Source organism: Morus notabilis, unplaced genomic scaffold (genome assembly GCF_000414095.1).
Source record: "Morus notabilis unplaced genomic scaffold, ASM41409v2 Scaffold115, whole genome shotgun sequence".
Classification (NCBI taxonomy): domain Eukaryota; kingdom Viridiplantae; phylum Streptophyta; class Magnoliopsida; order Rosales; family Moraceae; genus Morus; species Morus notabilis.
In genome coordinates this window covers 661958-681387 of record NW_010361020.1, presented here as the reverse complement: position 1 = coordinate 681387, position 19430 = coordinate 661958, and the positions used below count along the sequence as shown (strand labels likewise).

Below are 19430 nucleotides of genomic sequence, written 5' to 3'. Positions count from 1 at the left end.
TATGACATTTATTTTGTGTGTATTAATGATGTTGGAAAGTGTTGAAATATAAAAATTATTATTAAGCCACCTCCTGACAGTTTAGGCTTTTGAGATGAATTAGTAAACTAGCAGAAAGACAACAAGCTATCTCAAACCAACATTACACCTTTTTTATGTCGTCGTTACAAAACATAAATATCATGTTGTTTTTCTCACTGCAATGACTTCTATATGTTACAGTGTAAGACGGTCCTTTGGAAAGGACAAAAATATATACGTGGGAGTGTGCTTGTGAGTGTGTGTGCATTTATGTTTAAATCTAATTGGATTTCTTTTTTGTCATAGTTATTGGGGTTGAGAAAATTTGAAACCAAGGCTGACCGGTTGAGTTTACATGCCATTTGAGCTAAATGGCGACCCAAGAAGCAGCTAGAATTAATGATCCTTCCAGACTAATGGCGGCCAGGAAAGCCACTGCACCTGCCAACACGTTCAAATCGCGTGTCTTAACTCAGGTTCTCTCCCAAATATATTCGATTATTCGGATTTCTACATTCACTTATCTGCTTTTATTGCATTCCAAATACATCTTTACATCGACTGCCCCGGGTTAAGTTATCTGTTTGTATTTTGGTTTAATACTTCATAGTTAGATAATCTATATTTGAATAGTGATGCAATTTTTGGCCTTTTTAACAGGGTTCTCATCGTCTCAAGGCTGCTGAGCCTTCCACTTTTCTATCGGGTGCGGCTGTTTCTTCAAATTTGTATCCTCTGATGACAGGAGACCAGGTGATTGTTACCTTAATATATGTGAGTTTGTACATTGATTTTCTTGCTTGATATTGTGACAAAGGTAAAATTGAACTGCCTTCTCCTTTGATGATTTTTCAGAAACAGCTAATGCAAGCATACGCAGTGGCGCCAGGTGGATCTCCTGCGCCATGTGATCAGAAGCAGATCAATGGATCTCTTCATGTTAGTTGAAAATCAAACTCATTTGGTCGTTATCGTTTACACTCATTTACCTTTTGATTTATGTTCAAACACTAGATGGGATATCCTAATCTCATTGGTTTGGTTCAAATACAAAGATTAAATTAGTGGAAACTAATAGAATTGAACCTTCTATCTTTATGACAAAAAATTATATTCTTTCATGAATAACTAGAATTAGCTTATATTGATTGGTGCATACGAAAAGGACTTGAAGTCAGCGAAAAAATGCAAGGAAGGCTCGGGGAATGAGATTGTTGGAGATAGTAGACTGAGAAATACCGGTGATGTTACTTCACCAAGGTACTTTTTTTTTTTTTTTTTTTTATGTTTTAAACCCTTTTCCTTGTCTATATTGATTTTGCTGAGAAATACCGGTGATGTTACTTCACCAAGGTACTTTTTTTTTTTTTTGTCTTCTATGTTCTAACCCTTTTCCTTGTCTATACTGGATTTTGCTAATCGGTTCTGAAAATTTTTTCGAACAGCGGTTCAACTGGGATTAAGGACTCAGTTGCTGAAACTGCTCGTGCGAACCAAGTATATAATCCAATTAATTTTATGTCAATAGTTAGCCAACTGATATCTAGGATTAAACAATTTGTTGACCCTCTAGAAAAGTGTGGAACTGACTTGTATATATATTTCACAAGATCGAGCAAAAGGGAAACAAATATAATGAGTATCGGTCTTTCTGCAGGACTCTTCTGCTAAGTTCTATAAAAGAAAGTACTTTTCCGCTAAGCCGCAAAGACTAGACTCAACTCCTTTACACGGTTTGTATTGGATCTCTTTCACTTATTTATTTATGTACCTGAATTCAACTATCGTTGACTTTTGCTGCTTTAACAGCTGCTGTTGCACAAAGTGGTGAGACTTTAAATGATCATGGCGTAAATACAGATATGCTATTACGGGACTCTGAGACTAACACGGTTGAAACTAAGAACCTGGGATCGACCCTCAGTCGACATGGCACTAAATCCATAATTACAAAGGTAAGAAGTAAGCACATTTGGAGCTTATAACTATATACCTTCTTACATGTATATTACAGTTCTTGTTCAACTTTCTTCTTTAAACACGTTTAAGTTCCTTTCTGCAGTTCCTAGGTATCTGAACAACTAGCATACGTCATTGTAAGCAAACAATTTTACCATTTTTCTTTTGATCGCTTGCTCCAATAGGAAAAACTTGAGGAGAAAAAAGAAAAGAAAAAGAAGTCTAAAAGGGAATCAGCTGCAAGAGCAAAGTTGCGCAAACAGGTACAACCTAAACATTTCTTAAATTTGAACGAGATAGTTTGAATATAAAATGGGATAAAATTGATAATACTATAGTATTTTGGACTTTGGCGCTTTGCTGATTCAATTGCGAATTAGTGAAATTTATGGTCAGCACTTGAACAAGTATAGGGACATGATTGCTTATATTTCCTGGTTTCGCTCTGGTACTTCTCTTACAGTAGGATAATAAGAGACAAACTTGGACATGTTTACTTAAACTGCTGCCCAAGACTAGTTGTTTTAGTTGATGATTTCCTTTCCATTTTTCTTGATTATCGTTCTTGTTCTCATGGTATGGAATTTGGATCTCTTCTTATCTTCACAGGAAGAAATTGAGTCGCTTCGAGAAATAGCGGAGAAGCTGAAGAGGGAGAATTCTAAGCTCAAGAATAAGATATTGCAGATTTCTGAGGAATGTCAGGAAGTCGGTGAAGAAAATGATTCCTTAATGGTAATCTACTAATGAGGATCTTTATAATTGAAAATCAGACTGCCGTAGAGAAACCACTGATATAAAAGTATTCTTTATGGAGGTTCCACTTGACTTGCGTGTCTCATTTGAGCAGAGAGGGGTTTCCTTATGTGCTTCTTATCATCTCCTTTTTTTTTTTTTTTTTTTTGTTCATGTTTGTTTACTGTGAGGAAGCTAAATATACAAAATTGAACTGGTTATTGAACAGGATGAGGTAGAGGGGAGATACGGTGCAGATGCAATATCTGACATAAGAGCTAGAAATCCTGCCTCTGCTAATCAGGAAAGCCATGGCGATGGAGAAAGAACTTTAAGTGACAACAACTCAACTGATGATCGGAACGGAGAGATGGATCAATAAGCCGCTCTGATAGAAATTTGCTTTTTCCATGGGAACCTTTTCTGCTTTATTTGCACAGCATTCAATTGTTAATTCCTTAGGCGTTGAAAGATACGCGATAACACCGACCAATAAAATGGCAGGTTGTCATTTCGGAGTTTTACATACTTGAATAAAATTAACTCTCAATAGATTGTTGGTATTTTGTGTTTCTACTTGAGCAAGGGCCCTCATTGACACATGCTAACTGGCTCAAGATAAATGTATCAAGTGCTGGTAATTTCACAGTATCTAGCCGTCCTTTTTTTAGTTACTTTAATTAAGTTCTCATGACAAGTATCAAGTCTAATGCCATCGTTGGTTGGCCGTTTAGCCAACTCTAGTGACTATCTTTTGAAATACAGATTGTGACTATTGAGTACTCTTTTAGAAGTAACTTCTTGTTTCTCATAAAATTTCCTTGTTATGAGGACCAACATGCAATCAATGTAAGAAACATTTTGTTGAGGTACAGCCGTATAGCTAACTAGGGCACAAAGAACAATCAACTCTAATTCAATGCAAACTGAACATGGCTGGGCAGAGAAGCAAACAAAATGCAAATACTGAAATTTGATCCAATACAAGCAAAAAATGTTCTAATTAATTTGATACATCACTAAGAAGGAAAATAGAATCACCATAGGCCGACGTGAATATACGATTCAAAAGGATTAGCAGAATAGCAAAATGGCATGAAATTTTATGATGTAGAGACAGAATCCCATCATTCTTAAAGGAGAAGAATAAATATTTACCAGACGACTTGACCTACACGTATGCTTTGAAATGTTTTACATTGTGTTTCTTGCAAACCCAAAAAGCATCTAAATGAGCACAAACAAGCCTCACCAATCTGAACCAACGGGGAAAGGTTTCAGAGCATCCTGCTTCCCGTTGACATAGTATTCCACAACCGCTTTCATACGCGGAAGCTTATCAGGGTGATAATTCACATGAACGATCACCGGCTTGAGCTTGCTCAGTCTCGCATCTTGTCTCACAGTCTTGAAGAGTACCTTGCTGTTCATAAAAAGATAGAAATCCATAGTTCTCTTTGAAGCATGAAGCCCTTCATACCCGTTATGTGAAGGGAAAAACAGTTCCTCATTAAAAACCGCTTGGTCCCAAGAGTTTGGTTCCCTCGAAAGCCGACCAGCCACACGGTCTAAAAGTTCGATAGAAGGAATTGTTGGCCTGATATAGAAGAAACCAGAGTTAAAAACCCATATGCGCATAGTATGAGCATATCGAGCCCAACCCATTGAAGGTTCATCAAACACATCATTAAATCCATAGGCAGTTCTATTATCATGACCATCGGTCATGGATTCTATGTCCGAGTCGCGGTAGAGATGTTCAAATGGGTTCTGCAAGTAAACAATGTCAACATCCGAGAGGAGAATACTATATCCTAGCTGCAAAAACTCCCTCAGAATACGAAACTTCAGCCCAGAGACTGCATGGTTTCCTCCTATCCTCGCCACCGAATCAATGCCTTTGTCTGGATCTCTCTTGTAAAATGGAACGTTCTCTGATTCACATAACTTAGCTATTTCATCATCCAAAGCAACAACCAGATAATTGGGTATGCCCGCTCTCTTAATGTTGGAATACCAAACCTCCAACATCTCCTTAACATTTGAGTTTGCTAGTGCAACTATGAGCTCTCTATTAACAGCAACTTTTTCCAAGATCTTTGCCAATCTCGGATTCACAGACTCATCAGGGACAACAGTGGGATTGGTTCGTAAGCCCTTGACAGTGCCAAAAGCCCCAACTTTCTTCTGAGGACCCAACATCTGAACCTGCTTCTGTACTTGATCCCTCCCTTGCTCAGCCAACTGAAGCTTCTCGGTCAATTCCTTTACCTGCAGTTTTAAATCCTTGTTCTTCTCTAGTGCTGCCATGTACTCTGACTTCAACATGTTGAGCTTTTCAGATGATTCACATGGGGTTGAACCAACCTAGAGTACAAACAACTCAAAAAATAAGTACCATCTTTTGCTAAACTCATGATAATTCTTTAATCTCAAAAATAGTTCTTTTAAGTCATTAGAAGCACCCCAAAGATCCACAAATATTTAGATTTGGAACAAGCAAAGACAATTTTCTTCTCATCACAAAGTTTCGCTAGAACTCTAATGGGGATACCAAATGCTTATACCAATCCCATGTGAGGAATTGGTTCAACAATTTTTCAGGCCGGGTTTTCTTAATAAGGAGACAAATTTCACGCATCTGGTCTTCATTCCAAAGGAAGGTAAAGTGTCGTCATATGGTCTAGGCTTAAGGTGAATAAGAGTAAGCCTGGGCTTTTCCAGTCTAAGAACATTATGTGGGCAGATGATTAGCTTCCAATTCGCTATATTTTATTGGAGGCGGCTCAGTATGTGGTATAAAATGGTACTGAGTTGTTATGTGCTGGGTTGTTAGCATTAGTTAGTTTGGTTGGTTGTGTAGATGGCTGTTACACTTGGTTGATGGTGTAGGTAGTTAGTTACTATCTATTGCATGAAATGCGTTAGGAACCCGAAAATCCGAGCTTCATTAACAACACAAAAAAAAATGTAAAATTATAGGATGGGCAGTTTTGAGAACCCCCCGACCTCCAAGATAGTGCACAGCACTAGACACTCTCTACAAATCACATTCCCGCCCTCATTAGCCACCCGACCCTTATTTATACTACTAAAAAAACAACTACTAACTGTTAGTTTACCAATTAATCCCAAAAACTTAAGTTGTTAGGAGGTGGACCAACAATAGTTTTTATATTTTAACACTCCCCCTCACGTGTGGGCTAGACAATGGGTAATCGTGGGTGTAAATTAATTAGAAAGCCCAACACGTGAATATTTAAGCCCGAGATATATTAAAAACCCAACACATGATGACAATTTAAATGAGGATAAAGAGTGCAATTACGGGGGTTAGAACTCAGGACCACCCGCTTTGATACCTGTAACACCCCGAAGAATTAAATGGAATTAATTGAGATAATTAATATTTATTAGTGTGCCTAATCTGATTTAATTAATTGAGTTTTGATTAATAAATGTTTCTGACGTGTAATTTAAATAATTTCAAGGTATTTAAATATTCTCAGTAATTTTATTTTAACCCAGAAGTGTGTATGGGCGCATTTCTAGACTGTTTTTTTTTTAAATGTTGGTACCTGTCTATTTTCTTCTCTTTTTCTTTTTCTTTTCTTCCTTTTCTTTCTTTTTCCCTTTTTCCTCCCGTGCTACTCTCTCTCTCAGTTCTCTCTCCTGTTTTGTCTCAAATCAACCGGATTTCGAATCAAAGGAAAGTTTCAAAGAGTTTTCAACGTCAAGAGAAGGATTCAAGGTAAGATTTCTGAAAAACCTCTCTTGAATCTCTAGATTTCGGATTCTAAAACTTATTTTTGGTTCGAAACGAATTTTGATGGATTTTGAGTAAAACTAGGGTAGAAATTGGGGATCTTGAGTTCTTTGGACTTGTTTTAGTGCCTAGAACCCGGATTCAGGTGTTGTCCCTTGAGATATTGTGAATTAGGACTGGATTTACAGGTTTTCGAATTGAGTTCCGCGAGTTTTCTCGCACTGGAGTTCTTCACCGGTCGACCGATGCGGTTGACCGGACTACACTGAGGCTACCGGTCGACCGGTGGTGATGCACTGCTCTGTCACCGGTCGACCGGTGTACACGGGCTTTGACCCTGTTTGGCCTGAAATTGCTGTTTTGACCATTGTTTTCAAAAAGGACCCAAATTAGCTTCATTTGGGGACCTAGAGTCGATGGATTAGCATCTTTAATCCATGTTTTGGAATTAAAACCCTTGGAATTATGATTTAAAACATGAAATTGATTATAGCACACTAATAGGAAATTAAAGGATATGATTAAGTCTGAATTACTTTAGGAATGAGATTGGAATCCTAAAGTATTGTCTTGTGACAGTGATAGCTGAGGACTCAGATTGAGTGGCTTAAGGAAGCGGAAGCTGAAATAGTGCACTGCTAGCCATAGGTGTGTTATTCACGAGGTAGGATTTCTATCCTCTTTTCTTTGTGAGCCTGATTTTAAAAAAAAAAGAGTTTTGGCATTGAAAATGTTTTAAAAGAAAGGGGCTTGTTTGCAAAAGAAAAACTATTTGAAAACCCGTGGTTATTGTAGTTTACGGAATCCATGGCTTGTTGTAGTTCATGGGACTCACGACTTGTTGTAGTTCGTGGGATTATAATAATGATTTCATAATGTTTAATGAATAATTTCTTAATGAAAGAGATCTTGCGAACCGGTAAGCCTGCTGATGGCCTAGATAGGATGTGGAGAGTGCATCCTCGGGGTCAGAACCCAAAACCCGGCCCGGGAAGGCTTGTGCACTTAGTTGTGTAGGTAATTTGTGCAAATTACTTGCTGATGCCTGTAATACGGTAATTTTCAGTTATATTTCCTTTGAGAAAAATGATATGAGGTTCCGGTTATTGTGTTGGAACTGAATGTCTTATTCATTTACTCGCTTATTTATTTATTCATTTATTTATAAAGTTATTTCAAATATATCCTACTGAGCCTTTCGCTCACGTTTCATTGTTTTAAAATGTTAACCCCTTCTAGGAGACTCTAGGAGCAGTGCGGAGTAGCTGAGTGCTACCACCTGGATTTTGGAGAGGATTGTGTCATCCTCCTGTGAGAACAAATGTAAGAATTTGTAATTTTGTAAACTCCTGTACTTGGATTACTAGACTGTGGATGATGTCTGTAACTGTAATGATTTATTTACATGTCATGTATGTACGGTAACGAGATCCTGTGGAAAGATCCTGTAGTTCGTTTTAATTCAGTGTGTGGGGCTCGTTGGGTATTTCCTTTATTATTATCATGCGTTTAACCCTAATCGAGCTCCACGTCACCCCTGATCTGGGGCGTGACAGATACTATGTTAGTTTACCAATCAATCCTAAAAACTTAAGCTGTTAGGAGGTGGACCAACAATAGTTTTTATATTTTAACACTAACTATCAGGTTCCTAACATTACCCCCGCCCCAAAATCACCTTGTCCTCAAGGTGAAAATCAATAAATAAAATTGAAAAATAACATCTAAATGATTAAGAACAAAAGACTTTGTTAGTTCCTTGATTTGAGACCCCAAATTGATGTTGTCCTTGTAAGTCACGTCTTCAAATTGGAGCTAATCAATTACTTTCTTCTCCATCTTCTTTGTATCTTGGAAAGCAACCACAAAATCCACCAATTCAGTTGGAGCCCCTTGATCAAGCTTATTAATGACCATAAAAGCTTTTGACAAATCTATCATTAACAAAGAAGTTTCCTTCTCAGCTAACCAGGTCTTCATCCTTTCAGCCTCTTTGTCACCAATTGCTTCATACCCAGCCATAGACTTACTATACGCAGTCCTAAATGTGTTGGAATTTTGAGGCTCAACCACCATTGCACCAAAACTAGGCCTAATATTGTTGTAATTACGAGGTCCAACCCTAACCATGCCAAAATCGACCCCGCTCACTCCTGAATCACGAGACCTGTGGGAAAATAAGAGAAGAAAATATATTTCTTATTCACTCAATTACTCTATATAGCCGGCCCTCTTAGGGTTTTATACACAAAAAATAGAATCTCTTAGATTACACCTTATCTCATTATTCACGGGATATCAGGAAACTAACTGATTACCTTAATCCTAGGGATACAAAATATAAAATTCAAACTTTTCTAATATATCCTATTTACAAAATCAATAGATTGCGTTTTCCACACTCCCCCTCAAGCTGGTGAATAGGTATTCACCATTCATAGCTTGGACACAAGATTTTGAAACACTAAACTACTAAGTCCTTTCGTGAGTACATCAGCAAGTTGATCCTGTGTAGATACATAAGGTGTACAAATCAGGCCACTACCTAGCTTCTCTTTGATGAAGTGTTTGTCGATTTCAATGTGCTTTGTTCTATCGTGTTGTCCTGGGTTGTGAGCTATGCTAATTGTAGACTTGTTGTCACAGTAGAGTCTCATTGGGCCATCCCACTTAATCTTTAAATATTCTAAAATAATCTTCAACCATAGTAATTCACACACACCCTAAGCCATCACTCAGAATTCGGCCTCTGCACTAGAACGAGCTACAACATTCTGTTTCTTGCTCCTCCACATCACAAGGTTTCCACCAATAAAAGTGCAATAACCAGAAGTTGACCGTCTGTCTACCACTGACCCGTCATAGTCTACATCTATATACGCTTCAAGCATTCCTCCTCCATTCCTTTTGAACAAACTACCTCTTCTTGGTGTCCCTTTGAGATAATGCAATACTCGGTATGTTGCATGTAGATGTGCCTCCTTCAGATTATGCATGAATTGACTAATCACACTTACCGCGTATGCTATATCTGGCCTAGTATGAGATAGATAGATAAGTCTCCCCACCAAGCGTTGATATAGCTCTCTATCCACTGCGACATCTTCTTCCGCTTCTCTGAGCTTCAAATTTGGATCTATTGGAGTGCTCGCCAGCTTGCACGTGGTCTTCCCGGTTTCTTTGAGAAGATCTGTAACATATTTTTGCTGGGAGATGAGCATACCTTGCTTGGAATGAGCCACCTTGATTCCCAAAAAATACTTCAGCCTCCGTAGCATCTTAATCTCAAATTCTTTGGCTAAACATCGACTGAGACGCTGCCTTTCCTCATCATCATCATCTCTCGTCACTATTATGTCGTCAACATATACTAAGAAGACTGTAACTCTCCCTAAAAATGAGTGTTTGACAAACAGTGTATGGTCTCCTTGACTTTGCTGATATCCCATAGCTGTCATTACCTTTGCAAATCTTCCAAACCATGCTCGCGGCGATTGCTTAAGTCCATACAAGGCCTTATTCAATCTACATTCTGTGTGCAGCTAAGTTATGACCATAACCCGGTGGAACCTCCATGTAGATTTCCTCCTCTAGTTCTCCATGCAAAAATGCATTCTTGACATCAAACTGTTGTAGCTCCCAATTATAATTGGCTGCTAATGATAACAAAACTCTTACCGTATTCATTTTTGCCGCTGGAGCGAATGTCTCTTGGTAATCAATCCCATAGGTCTGGGTAATACCCCTTAGCAACCAACCTCGCCTTGTATCTTTCTATTGAACCATCTGCCATATATTTTACGGTGTAAACCCATTTACATCCCACTGGTTTCTTCCCTTCAGGCAATTTCACAAGCTCCCAAGTTTGTTCTTCTCCAATGCTTCCATCTCCATATTCATAGCTTGTCTCCATTTTTCATCAATTAAAGCATCAGCAAATTGGTAGGGATGGCAATAGTATTTAGGCTGACAAGAAAGGCTTGATGGGATGGTGAGAATTTTTCAAAGGAAAGAAATTGTGCAAGTGGGTATAGAGGTCGGCTTACACATTCTTTAACTCCTTTTCTAATGGTAATGGGAAGATCCTGATCATCATTATTCATGTAGGTTTCAGAAAAAAGATTACAAATTGTTACCTCATTTCCAAAGCTCGGGTTGGAGTCTTGAACTTGCACAGATTCTGGGATAGCCTTCTTCCTTCTTGAAAACACTTTGCCTTTGCCAAATCTTACATTCTCAATGGCAGAATTTAGGTTGTCAGGCTCGGGTTCAGTGGAGTGAGGTTCGGGTTCAGTGGAGTGAGGCTTGGGTTCAGTGGAGGGAGGCTCGGGAACAGGAGAGTGAGGCTGGGAAAACTCGGGTTTTGATGGATGAAGATCAAGGGATAGAAAATCCCGCCTATCCTTATCTTCCACTATTGAATTCTCCCCCTGAAGATAAAGATCATTGAAATAGGATTTGTCTTCACGGAAAGTAACATCAATCGAGACATAGAACCTTTTTGAGAGATGATGGTAACATTTGTATCCTTTATGAGTAGAAGAATAGCCCACAAAAACACATTTGACTGCCCTTGGATCTAATTTCCCCATGTTTGGAGTATGGATATGGACAAATGCCACACACCCGAATATCCTAGGAACTAGATTATTCGTAGTGCGTAGATTTGGATAGAATGAGGAAAGCACGTCCATTGAACTTTTGAAACCCAAAATCCTAGAAGGCGAATGATTTATAAGATGTGCAGATGTAAGAACTGCTTCCCCCCAAAGGGATTTAGGCACATTTTTCTGGAACATAAAAGATCGGGTGGAATCGAGAAGATGACCATTTTTTCTTTGTGCCACTCCATTTTGCTGTGGAGTATTGACACATGAAGATTCATGGATGATTCTTTCATTTTGGAAATATGGAGTGAGGACTTGAATGAAATAGTCCCTAGCATTGTCTGATATGAATCTCTTGATATTGACCCCAAATTGGGTCTTTACCACAGAGCAAAAATTTGGAAGGACGTTACTGACATCAGATTTCTGTTTAAACAAAAATATCCAAGTGACTCGGGTACAATCATCAATAAATGAGATAAACCATTTTGCCCCTGTCACATTAGGAATAGTAGAAGAGCCCCAAATATCAGTATGAATGAGATAAAAAGGAATAGAGCTTCTTTTATTACTGACTGGAAAAGGTACACGTTTGTGTTTAGCCAGTTCACACTTCACAATGAAAATGTTCAATATCTAGACCTCTAAATAAGGAAGGAAACAAAATTTTGATAATCCTAAACGATGGATGGCCAAGTCGGCAGTGGTGAAGCCAAAATTTTTCTTTATTTGATGAGAGAACCTCTGAGACAAAAGAGTGAGATGTTGTGCCCTTGGTAATGCTTGATTGACTAGTGTTGGAAATCCGGGATTTCATATCCCATAGATAGAATGAGAATATTTGTATCAATAATAGGCAGATACCAATTTTCCTAATATAGGAAAGTATGCTGTAATTTTTCTGTTAGTTTCCTTATGTGTTAGTTTCCTGATTATAGAATAGTCAACCTCCTAAAATGTATTGATACCCTAAGTGTATATATATGTGTAACTGTGCCTTTGTACAAGTGAATAAGAAGAATTATTCTCTGATTTCCCACATGGTATCAGAGCCATTATTCGGCATTCTGTTAAGCCTTCATCGCTGACCTTTTTTCTAGGCCTTCATTGCCGTTCTTTTTTCAGCCTTCATCGCGAACCTTCTCTGTTCTTGTTTCAGCCTTAATTGCTGATTTTTGTCTGCTTATTGTCCCTGTTTTTTGTCTCAATTCCTTGCTGTTCCAGTCAGAACCAATCCCCCTTCACCTTTCAAGATGTCCACGACAACTCAATCTTCTCAGTCTTCTCAATCCCGTACCACCCAGTCCGTGGAGATGCCTCTGACTCATTTGCCAGGAGAACTCCCGAGTGTTCAGCCTGCTTACATGTTGAACGGGAATAACTACATGAAATGGGCTCAAGTGGTTCGAACGTTCCTGAAAGGGAGAGGAAAAATAAGTCATCTCCTAGGTACCGGACCCAAGAAAGGAGATTATAAGTTCGATGCCTGGGATGAGGACTCCATGGTCATGTCTTGGCTATGGAATTCTGTGTTACCAGAAATCAGTGACACTTTCATGTTCCTACCTACAACTAAGGACATATGGGAGGCTGCACAACAAACCCATTCTAAGGTGAAGGATGCTGCAAGGATTTTCGAGATTAAGACTAAACTCTCGGCTACAAAGCAGGGAAAGTATTCAGTCACGGAATATGCCAATTTATTGAAAAATCTGTGGCAAGAGATGGATCATTACCGGTGTATTGAGATGAAGTGTAGTGAGGATGCAGCAACATTGAAAAACTTTATTGAAAGGTACCGAGTTTATGATTTTCTTGCTGGGTTGAACATAGAATTTGACCAAGGATTCAAATTCTAGGAAAAGAGGAGTTACCCTCACTGAATGAAACCATCTCCATTGTCAATGCCGAGGAAAGCCGAAGGGGAGTTATGCTTTATGCACCACCCGTGGAGGGATCTGCTATGTTGGGGAAAAACAATGAAGAGAAACAGAAGTACAATTCGGAGAGACCACAATTCTTGAATACTAGAAATTCGGAGGCTAGGAAATCAGACCCACGACCCTCAAACATGGATAATCTTTGGTGTACCTATTGTAAGAAATCCCGTCACACAAAGGAGCAATGTTGGAAGCTACATGGAAACCCGCCGAGTTCTCAATGGAACAAGGGACCGTGAGGTGGAACACAACGGGGACAAGTTCATATGACTCAGTCTCAAGAGGGTAAGGATATTGAAGTGGTGAATGCCGGTGGAGGAGAGCACAATGAACTCAACAAGGAGGACATTGGGAGATTAAGGACGCTTCTTGATTCTTTGGAGAAGTCAACAGGTACATGTTCCCTAGCAAATTCGGGTAAGCCTCATTCCTCATACGCTTTAAATGTTTCAAATTTAGAATTTTCAAACTCATGGGTTATTGACTCCAAAGCAACCGACCATATGACCAATTCCTCCCTTTTCTTTAGTACATATCAGCCTTGTCCGAGCAATAAGAAAATTTCTATTGCTGATGGATCCTTGGCTACTGTTGCCGGTCAAGGAGATGTCATCCTAAGCCCATCATTGACATTAAAAAATGTCCTACACGTTCCAAAACTATCTGCAAATCTTGTGTCCATTCACCAACTTACCAAGGATTTAAGATGCAATATTGTGTTCTCTTGTGACTCGTGTATTTCAGGACCAAGCTACGAGGAGGATGGTTGGACTTGCTAAGGTGAAACATGGGCTTTACTATCTCCAGTTACTGGGCAGTTTAGAGAATAACCCAAATCACTCATATCTGTCAAGCACCTCTCAACCCAACAAAGAGCAAATTTGGCTACATCACCATAGACTTGGTCACCCATCCTTTAATACCCTTAGGCCTCGTTCATTTCACCGATTTGAGTTTTCAGTTTTAAGTTTCTACAGTAAAAAGCTCTCAGAAAATGTCACATCAACTTTTTCTGCTACAGTGAAAAGCTCTCAGAAAAGGTTACATCTCAGCTCGAATTAAAAACTCGAATCCGCGAAGTGAACGAGGCCTTAGTATAATGTTTCCCTCATTGTTCAAGAATGTTAATGCAAAAGAGTTTCATTGTGATATTTGTGAGTTTCCTAAACACTAACATGTCTCCTTTCCTATAAGTAATAAAAGAAATACCATTCCATTTTCTTTGATCCATAGTGATATCTGGGGTCCATCTCGAGTTCCTAACATTTCAGGGGCTCGCTGGTTTGTTACGTTCATTGATGATTGTACTCGAGTTACATGGGTATACTTATTGAAGCAAAAATCTGACGTAAGTCATATTTTTCCTATTTTTCATGCAATGGTCAAAAATCAATTTACTATGGGAATTAAGAGGCTAAGAACTGACAATGCTAGAGACTACTTTAACCAAGTCTTGTCCCCATTCCTTTTAAAAGAGGGAATTGTCCATGAATTATCTTGTGTTGATACACCCCAACAAAACGGGGTAGCAGAAGGAAAAAATGGTCATTTATTAGCCATTGTACGTGCTCTTTTGTTTCAAAAAGGGGTTCAAAAATTTTGGGGGGAAGCTCTACTTACTGCCACCCATTTGATAAATCGCCTGCCATCCCGGGTTCTTGACTTTAAGAGTCCCATGGACTTGTTGTCTCACCACTGTCCTTACTTCAAACTGTCATCTATGATATCTCCTAAAGTCTTTGGGTGTGTGTCATTTGTTCATGTTCACTCTCATGGACGGGGTAAACTAGACCCTAGAGCTGTCAAATGTGTGTTCATTGGGTATTCACCTACACAAAAGGGTTACAAATGCTATCATCCTCCCACTCGGAAAACCTATGTCTCTGTAGATGTCACATTTGTTGAACGAGAAAGTTATTTCTCAAGTCCTTATCTTCAGGGGGAGGCATTAACTATAGAAGATCAGGACTTGCTTCTAAATGTCCCATTAGTCAACAAATTCCCTGAGTCAGCCGAGCCTCCAGTCCCTGGTGAATTCCCTGAGTCAGCCGAGCCTCCAGTTTTTCCAGAGACCGAGCCTACTCCAGTTCTTGAGTCTACTCCCACTGCAAACGCCCAGCCTGAGCCCGTGACTACAAAACCACTTCAAGTCTACACAAGAAGAGTAAAGCCCGTGATCTGCACTGAGCGAGTTCAAGAATCTGAATTGTTGCTTGGAAATGAGGTACACTCCGAATCACCCACCGTCCTAGATTCAGATTTGCTTATTGCCACAAGAAAAGGTGTTAGGAAGTGCACACAACATCCCATATCTCAATTTGTATCCTATGAGAGATTATCAACTTCACATAAGAGCTTCCTTACTCATCTAAACAATGTAGCTATTCCTCAAACCCTATCTGAAGCACTTAGCAAAGAGGAATGGAGGCATGCTATGAAAGTAGAAATGGAGGCCTTGGAGAAAAACAAGACGTGGGAGATAGTAGAGCTGCCTAAAGGAAAGAAGCCAGTGGGATGCAAATGGGTTTTCACGGTGAAATATAAGTTTGATGGGTCTATCGAACGTTATAAGGCAAGGCTGGTGGCCAAAGGCTACACTCAGACATATGGCGTGGATTATCAGGAGACATTCGCACCAGTAGCAAAAATGAATACAATAAGAGTGTTGTTGTCTTAGCAGCCAACTTTGATTGGCCACTACAGCAGTTTGATGTGAAGAATGCATTTCTACATGGAGACCTTGAGGAAGAAATCTATATGCAAGTTCCACCTGGCTTTGGCATGAATCTAAAAGCCAATGAGGTGTGTAAACTTAAAAAGGCTTTATATGGGCTTAAACAATCCCCTCGAGCATGGTTTGGGAGGTTCACTAAAGCAATTATGGGTATGAACTATAAACAAAGTCAAGGGGATCATACATTATTCGTCAAACACTCAACTTCAGGGGGAGTTACTGCTTTGATAGTGTATGTGGATGACATTATTGTTACAGGGAATGATCCAAAAGAGAAAGAAGCATTGCAGAAGTACTTGGCCAAAGAATTCGAGATTAAAGATCTCGGGAAACTAAAGTACTTGGAATAGAAGTTGCTCGGTCCAAGGAAGGAATTTTTGTCTCGCAACAGAAGTATGTCTTGGATTTACTGAAAGAAACAGGAAAAATGGGATGTAGACCATTGGATACTCCTATTGAGCCAAATCACAGACTAGGGGAATCCATGGGAGGAGAGTTAGTTGACAAGGGCATGTACCAGCGACTTGTTGGGAAGTTGATTTATCTAGCGCACACACGACCAGACATCTCATACGCCGTGGGTGTAGTAAGTCAGTTCATGCATAATCCTAAAGAGAGTCACCTTCTTGCAGTATATAGAATCTTGCAGTATTTGAAAAGCTGTCCTGGAAAAGGTATTCTGTTCAAGAAAGGCACAAGGATGGAACTTGAAGCATACACAGATGCAGATTATGCCGGTTCAATCACTGATAGAAGGTCAACATCTAGGTATTGTACTTTTCTTTGTGGAAACTTAGTGACCTGGAGGAGCAAAAAACAACCGGTGGTTGCCAGGTCCGGTGCAGAGGCAGAGTTTCGGTCTATGGCACAGGGAATTTGCGAGCTGTTATGGCTAAAGATTATACTAGATGATTTGAAGATAAAGTGGCAGACGCTAATGAAGCTTTACTGTGACAATAAGTCTGCGATCAATATTGCTCACAATCCTGTCCAACATGACAAGACTAAACATGTGGAGGTCGACGGGCATTTCATAAAAGAAAAACTTGAAAGTGTGCTGATTTGTACCCCTTATGTCTCTACTTGTGGTCAGCTAGCAGATGTTCTAACTAAGGGGGTGGCGAGCTCAACGTTTCAAAGAATCATATGCAAGCTAGGAATGGAAAATATATATTCCTAGCTTGAGGGGAAGTGTTGGAAATCCGGGATTTCATATCCCATAGATAGAATGAGAATATTTGTATCAATAATAGGCAGATACCAATTTTCCTAATATAGGAAAGTATGCTGTAATTTTTCTGTTAGTTTCCTTATGTGTTAGTTTCGAATAGTCAACCTCCTAAAATGTATTGATACCCTAAGTGTATATATATGTAACCGTGCCTTTGTACAAGTGAATAAGAAGAATTATTCTCTGATTTCCCACAACTAGGTGTTTTAAGAAGGTAGAGTCCATCATGTTCTCTAGCACGTCCAATCATCTTCCCCGAACCCTCGTCCTGAAATAAACAATAACTATGGTGAAAAAACACTCTGCAATGTGAATCTTTGGTAAGCTTTTGGACAGAAACAAGGTTTGTGGTCAATCGAGGAACATAGAGAACATTTTTTAGTGTCAATGATGGGCTTATTTTAACATCTCCTATGCCTGCTACAGTGGTTAATGATCCATCTGTGGTAGTTATTTTTCTACTGCTTGAACATGTGGTATGAGGCAAACATGTTTAGTGAGTGGGTCATATGGTCGGTAGCACCGGAGTCAATGACCCAGGAGTCGGTAAGGGTTATATCTGAGACAGTTAATCCAATGGAAAATGAAGACTCACCTAAATACGCCACTGAACAAGTACCTGACGGTTTGTTGAGATTACCTATAAGGGATCTTACTCGTTCGATTTCCTCTTGGCTGAGACTCCCCATCTCTTGCAGTGTTCCCTCACTTTGCTGTCCCGCTGCAACATGAGCTTGTCCATGACTTTTCGGCTGCTCTCCTTTCTTCCCCCACTCACGGCTTGGTGGTTTCCCATGCAGCTTCCAACACTTCTCACGGGTATGGCGTGCCTTCTTGCAATAAGTACACCATAAAGCATCTTTGTAGTCTCAGTTTTGCATCTTCTGCTGACCAGCCTTGACATTCTCAAGTGCCGGTGCCTATTCTGCAGTCATGGCTGATTTGCTACCGCCACTAGCCAACATTGCCGAGCCATCAGTGTTCTTTGGTTCAAGCATTATTTCTCTTCTACTCTCTTCTCCCCGAATGATTGCCACCACCTCATTGAAACATGGGACCTCTTGCTTTCCAAGAATCTGAATTCTCACCAAGTCAAATTACGGGTTGAGTCCAACAAGAAAATCATACTCATCTTGCTCAATAAAGGCCTTGATAACTGCAGCATCTTCGGGACACTTAGTTTTAATCACCCTATAATGATCGAGTTCTTGCCATAGGGTCTTCATTTGATTCGCATACTCAATGACCGTTCTTTCTCCTTGTCTCGCAGCAATTGTCTTCACCTTAACCTCATAAACTTGAGCCGCATCTCTTGCCTTGGAGTAGGTTTGTTGAATTGCATCCCATATATCTTTGGCGGTTGCCAAAAACATACATGTATCACTGATTTCTGGGGTCATAGAATTCCACAGCCATGCCATAATCATGGAATCCTCCTCATCCCATGCCTCAAACTTGGGATCCCCCGGTTTTGGTCCAGTCCCTAAAAAATGGTTGATTTTTCCTTTTCCTTTCAGCACTGTCCGAACCAATTGTAACCACTTAAGGTAGTTTTTCCCATTCAGTCTATAGGCAGCCTGTATATTCTGTAGTTCTCCAACCTGCTGAGACCGTCCATTCTCTGTCTCATCCAGCAATGTTGCAGCGATTGTTTCTGCCACTTCCGACATCTTCCAAAGCAGTTTTGAGGGCAATTAAGGCCGGTCCTATGCTGCAGACTCCACCAGCGATGAAGGCTGATTTGATTGAAGCAATTCCTGGCGGCAACTGTGACGATTGAAAGCAACCCTTCCTTGAGACAACGATCTAATGATTCCAGCGATGAAGGCCGAACAAAGAAATAATTCTGGCGATGAAGGCCAAACAAGAGACCAATTCCGGCAATAAAGGCCGAAAAATTAATCCCAGAGATTAAGCCCTAAGGTTCTGATACCATGTGGGAAAATAGGAAAATAAAATATAGTTCTTATTCACTCAATTAATCTCTATAGCCGGCCCTCTTAGGGTTGTATACACAAAAAATAGAATCTCCTAGATTACACCTTATCCCATTATTCATAGGATATCAGGAAACTAACTGATTACCTTAATCTAAGGGATACAAAATATAAAATTCAAACTTTCTTAATATATCCTATTTACAAAATCAATAGATTGCGTTTTCCACAAGACCCAGTCCACACTTTTGGGAACACAGCCCCTAAATCGCCAACGGTGGCCCCAATAGTTCCGGAATTCTAAGACCCTGCCTTACCTTCGCTAGAATCAACCCCAACCTTGCTAGAAACAACCTCAACAGCGTCAAAATCATGAGAGCCGCTCCAAATTTGGCCGGAATTTTCTAAAACAACCCCAATCTCACCGGGATCAGCCTTAATGGAGTCAGAATTGTGGGACTCCACTACAATCCTGCTGAAATCTGCCTCTGTAGCACTGG

The 19430-nt window shown here is 39.7% G+C and overlaps 3 protein-coding genes across 3 annotated transcripts in view; 2 read left to right on the top strand and 1 right to left on the bottom strand.

The window, feature by feature from the left end:
• Positions 1-392: 392 nt before the first annotated feature.
• Positions 393-2451, top strand: LOC112090253. Its single transcript, XM_024165541.1, has 9 exons — positions 393-497; positions 682-774; positions 877-960; positions 1187-1281; positions 1467-1518; positions 1679-1754; positions 1831-1976; positions 2166-2243; positions 2377-2451. Exons 1-9 carry the CDS (start codon positions 393-395, stop codon positions 2449-2451), a joined length of 804 nt encoding a protein of 267 aa, XP_024021309.1.
• On the top strand, positions 2421-3156 carry LOC21409577. Its single transcript, XM_024165577.1, has 2 exons — positions 2421-2715; positions 2945-3156. Exons 1-2 carry the CDS (start codon positions 2512-2514, stop codon positions 3095-3097), a joined length of 357 nt encoding a protein of 118 aa, XP_024021345.1. The 5' UTR covers positions 2421-2511; the 3' UTR covers positions 3098-3156.
• A 518-nt stretch (positions 3157-3674) lies between these two features.
• Positions 3675-19430, bottom strand: part of LOC21409576 (arabinosyltransferase RRA2) — a 27558-nt gene continuing 11802 nt past the window's right edge. Inside the window, exon 2 of the mRNA XM_010097906.2 lies at positions 3675-5082. Within this exon, the coding sequence (XP_010096208.2) occupies positions 3964-5082 (1119 nt within the window). The 3' untranslated portion in view covers positions 3675-3963. The remainder of the gene's footprint in view (positions 5083-19430) is intronic.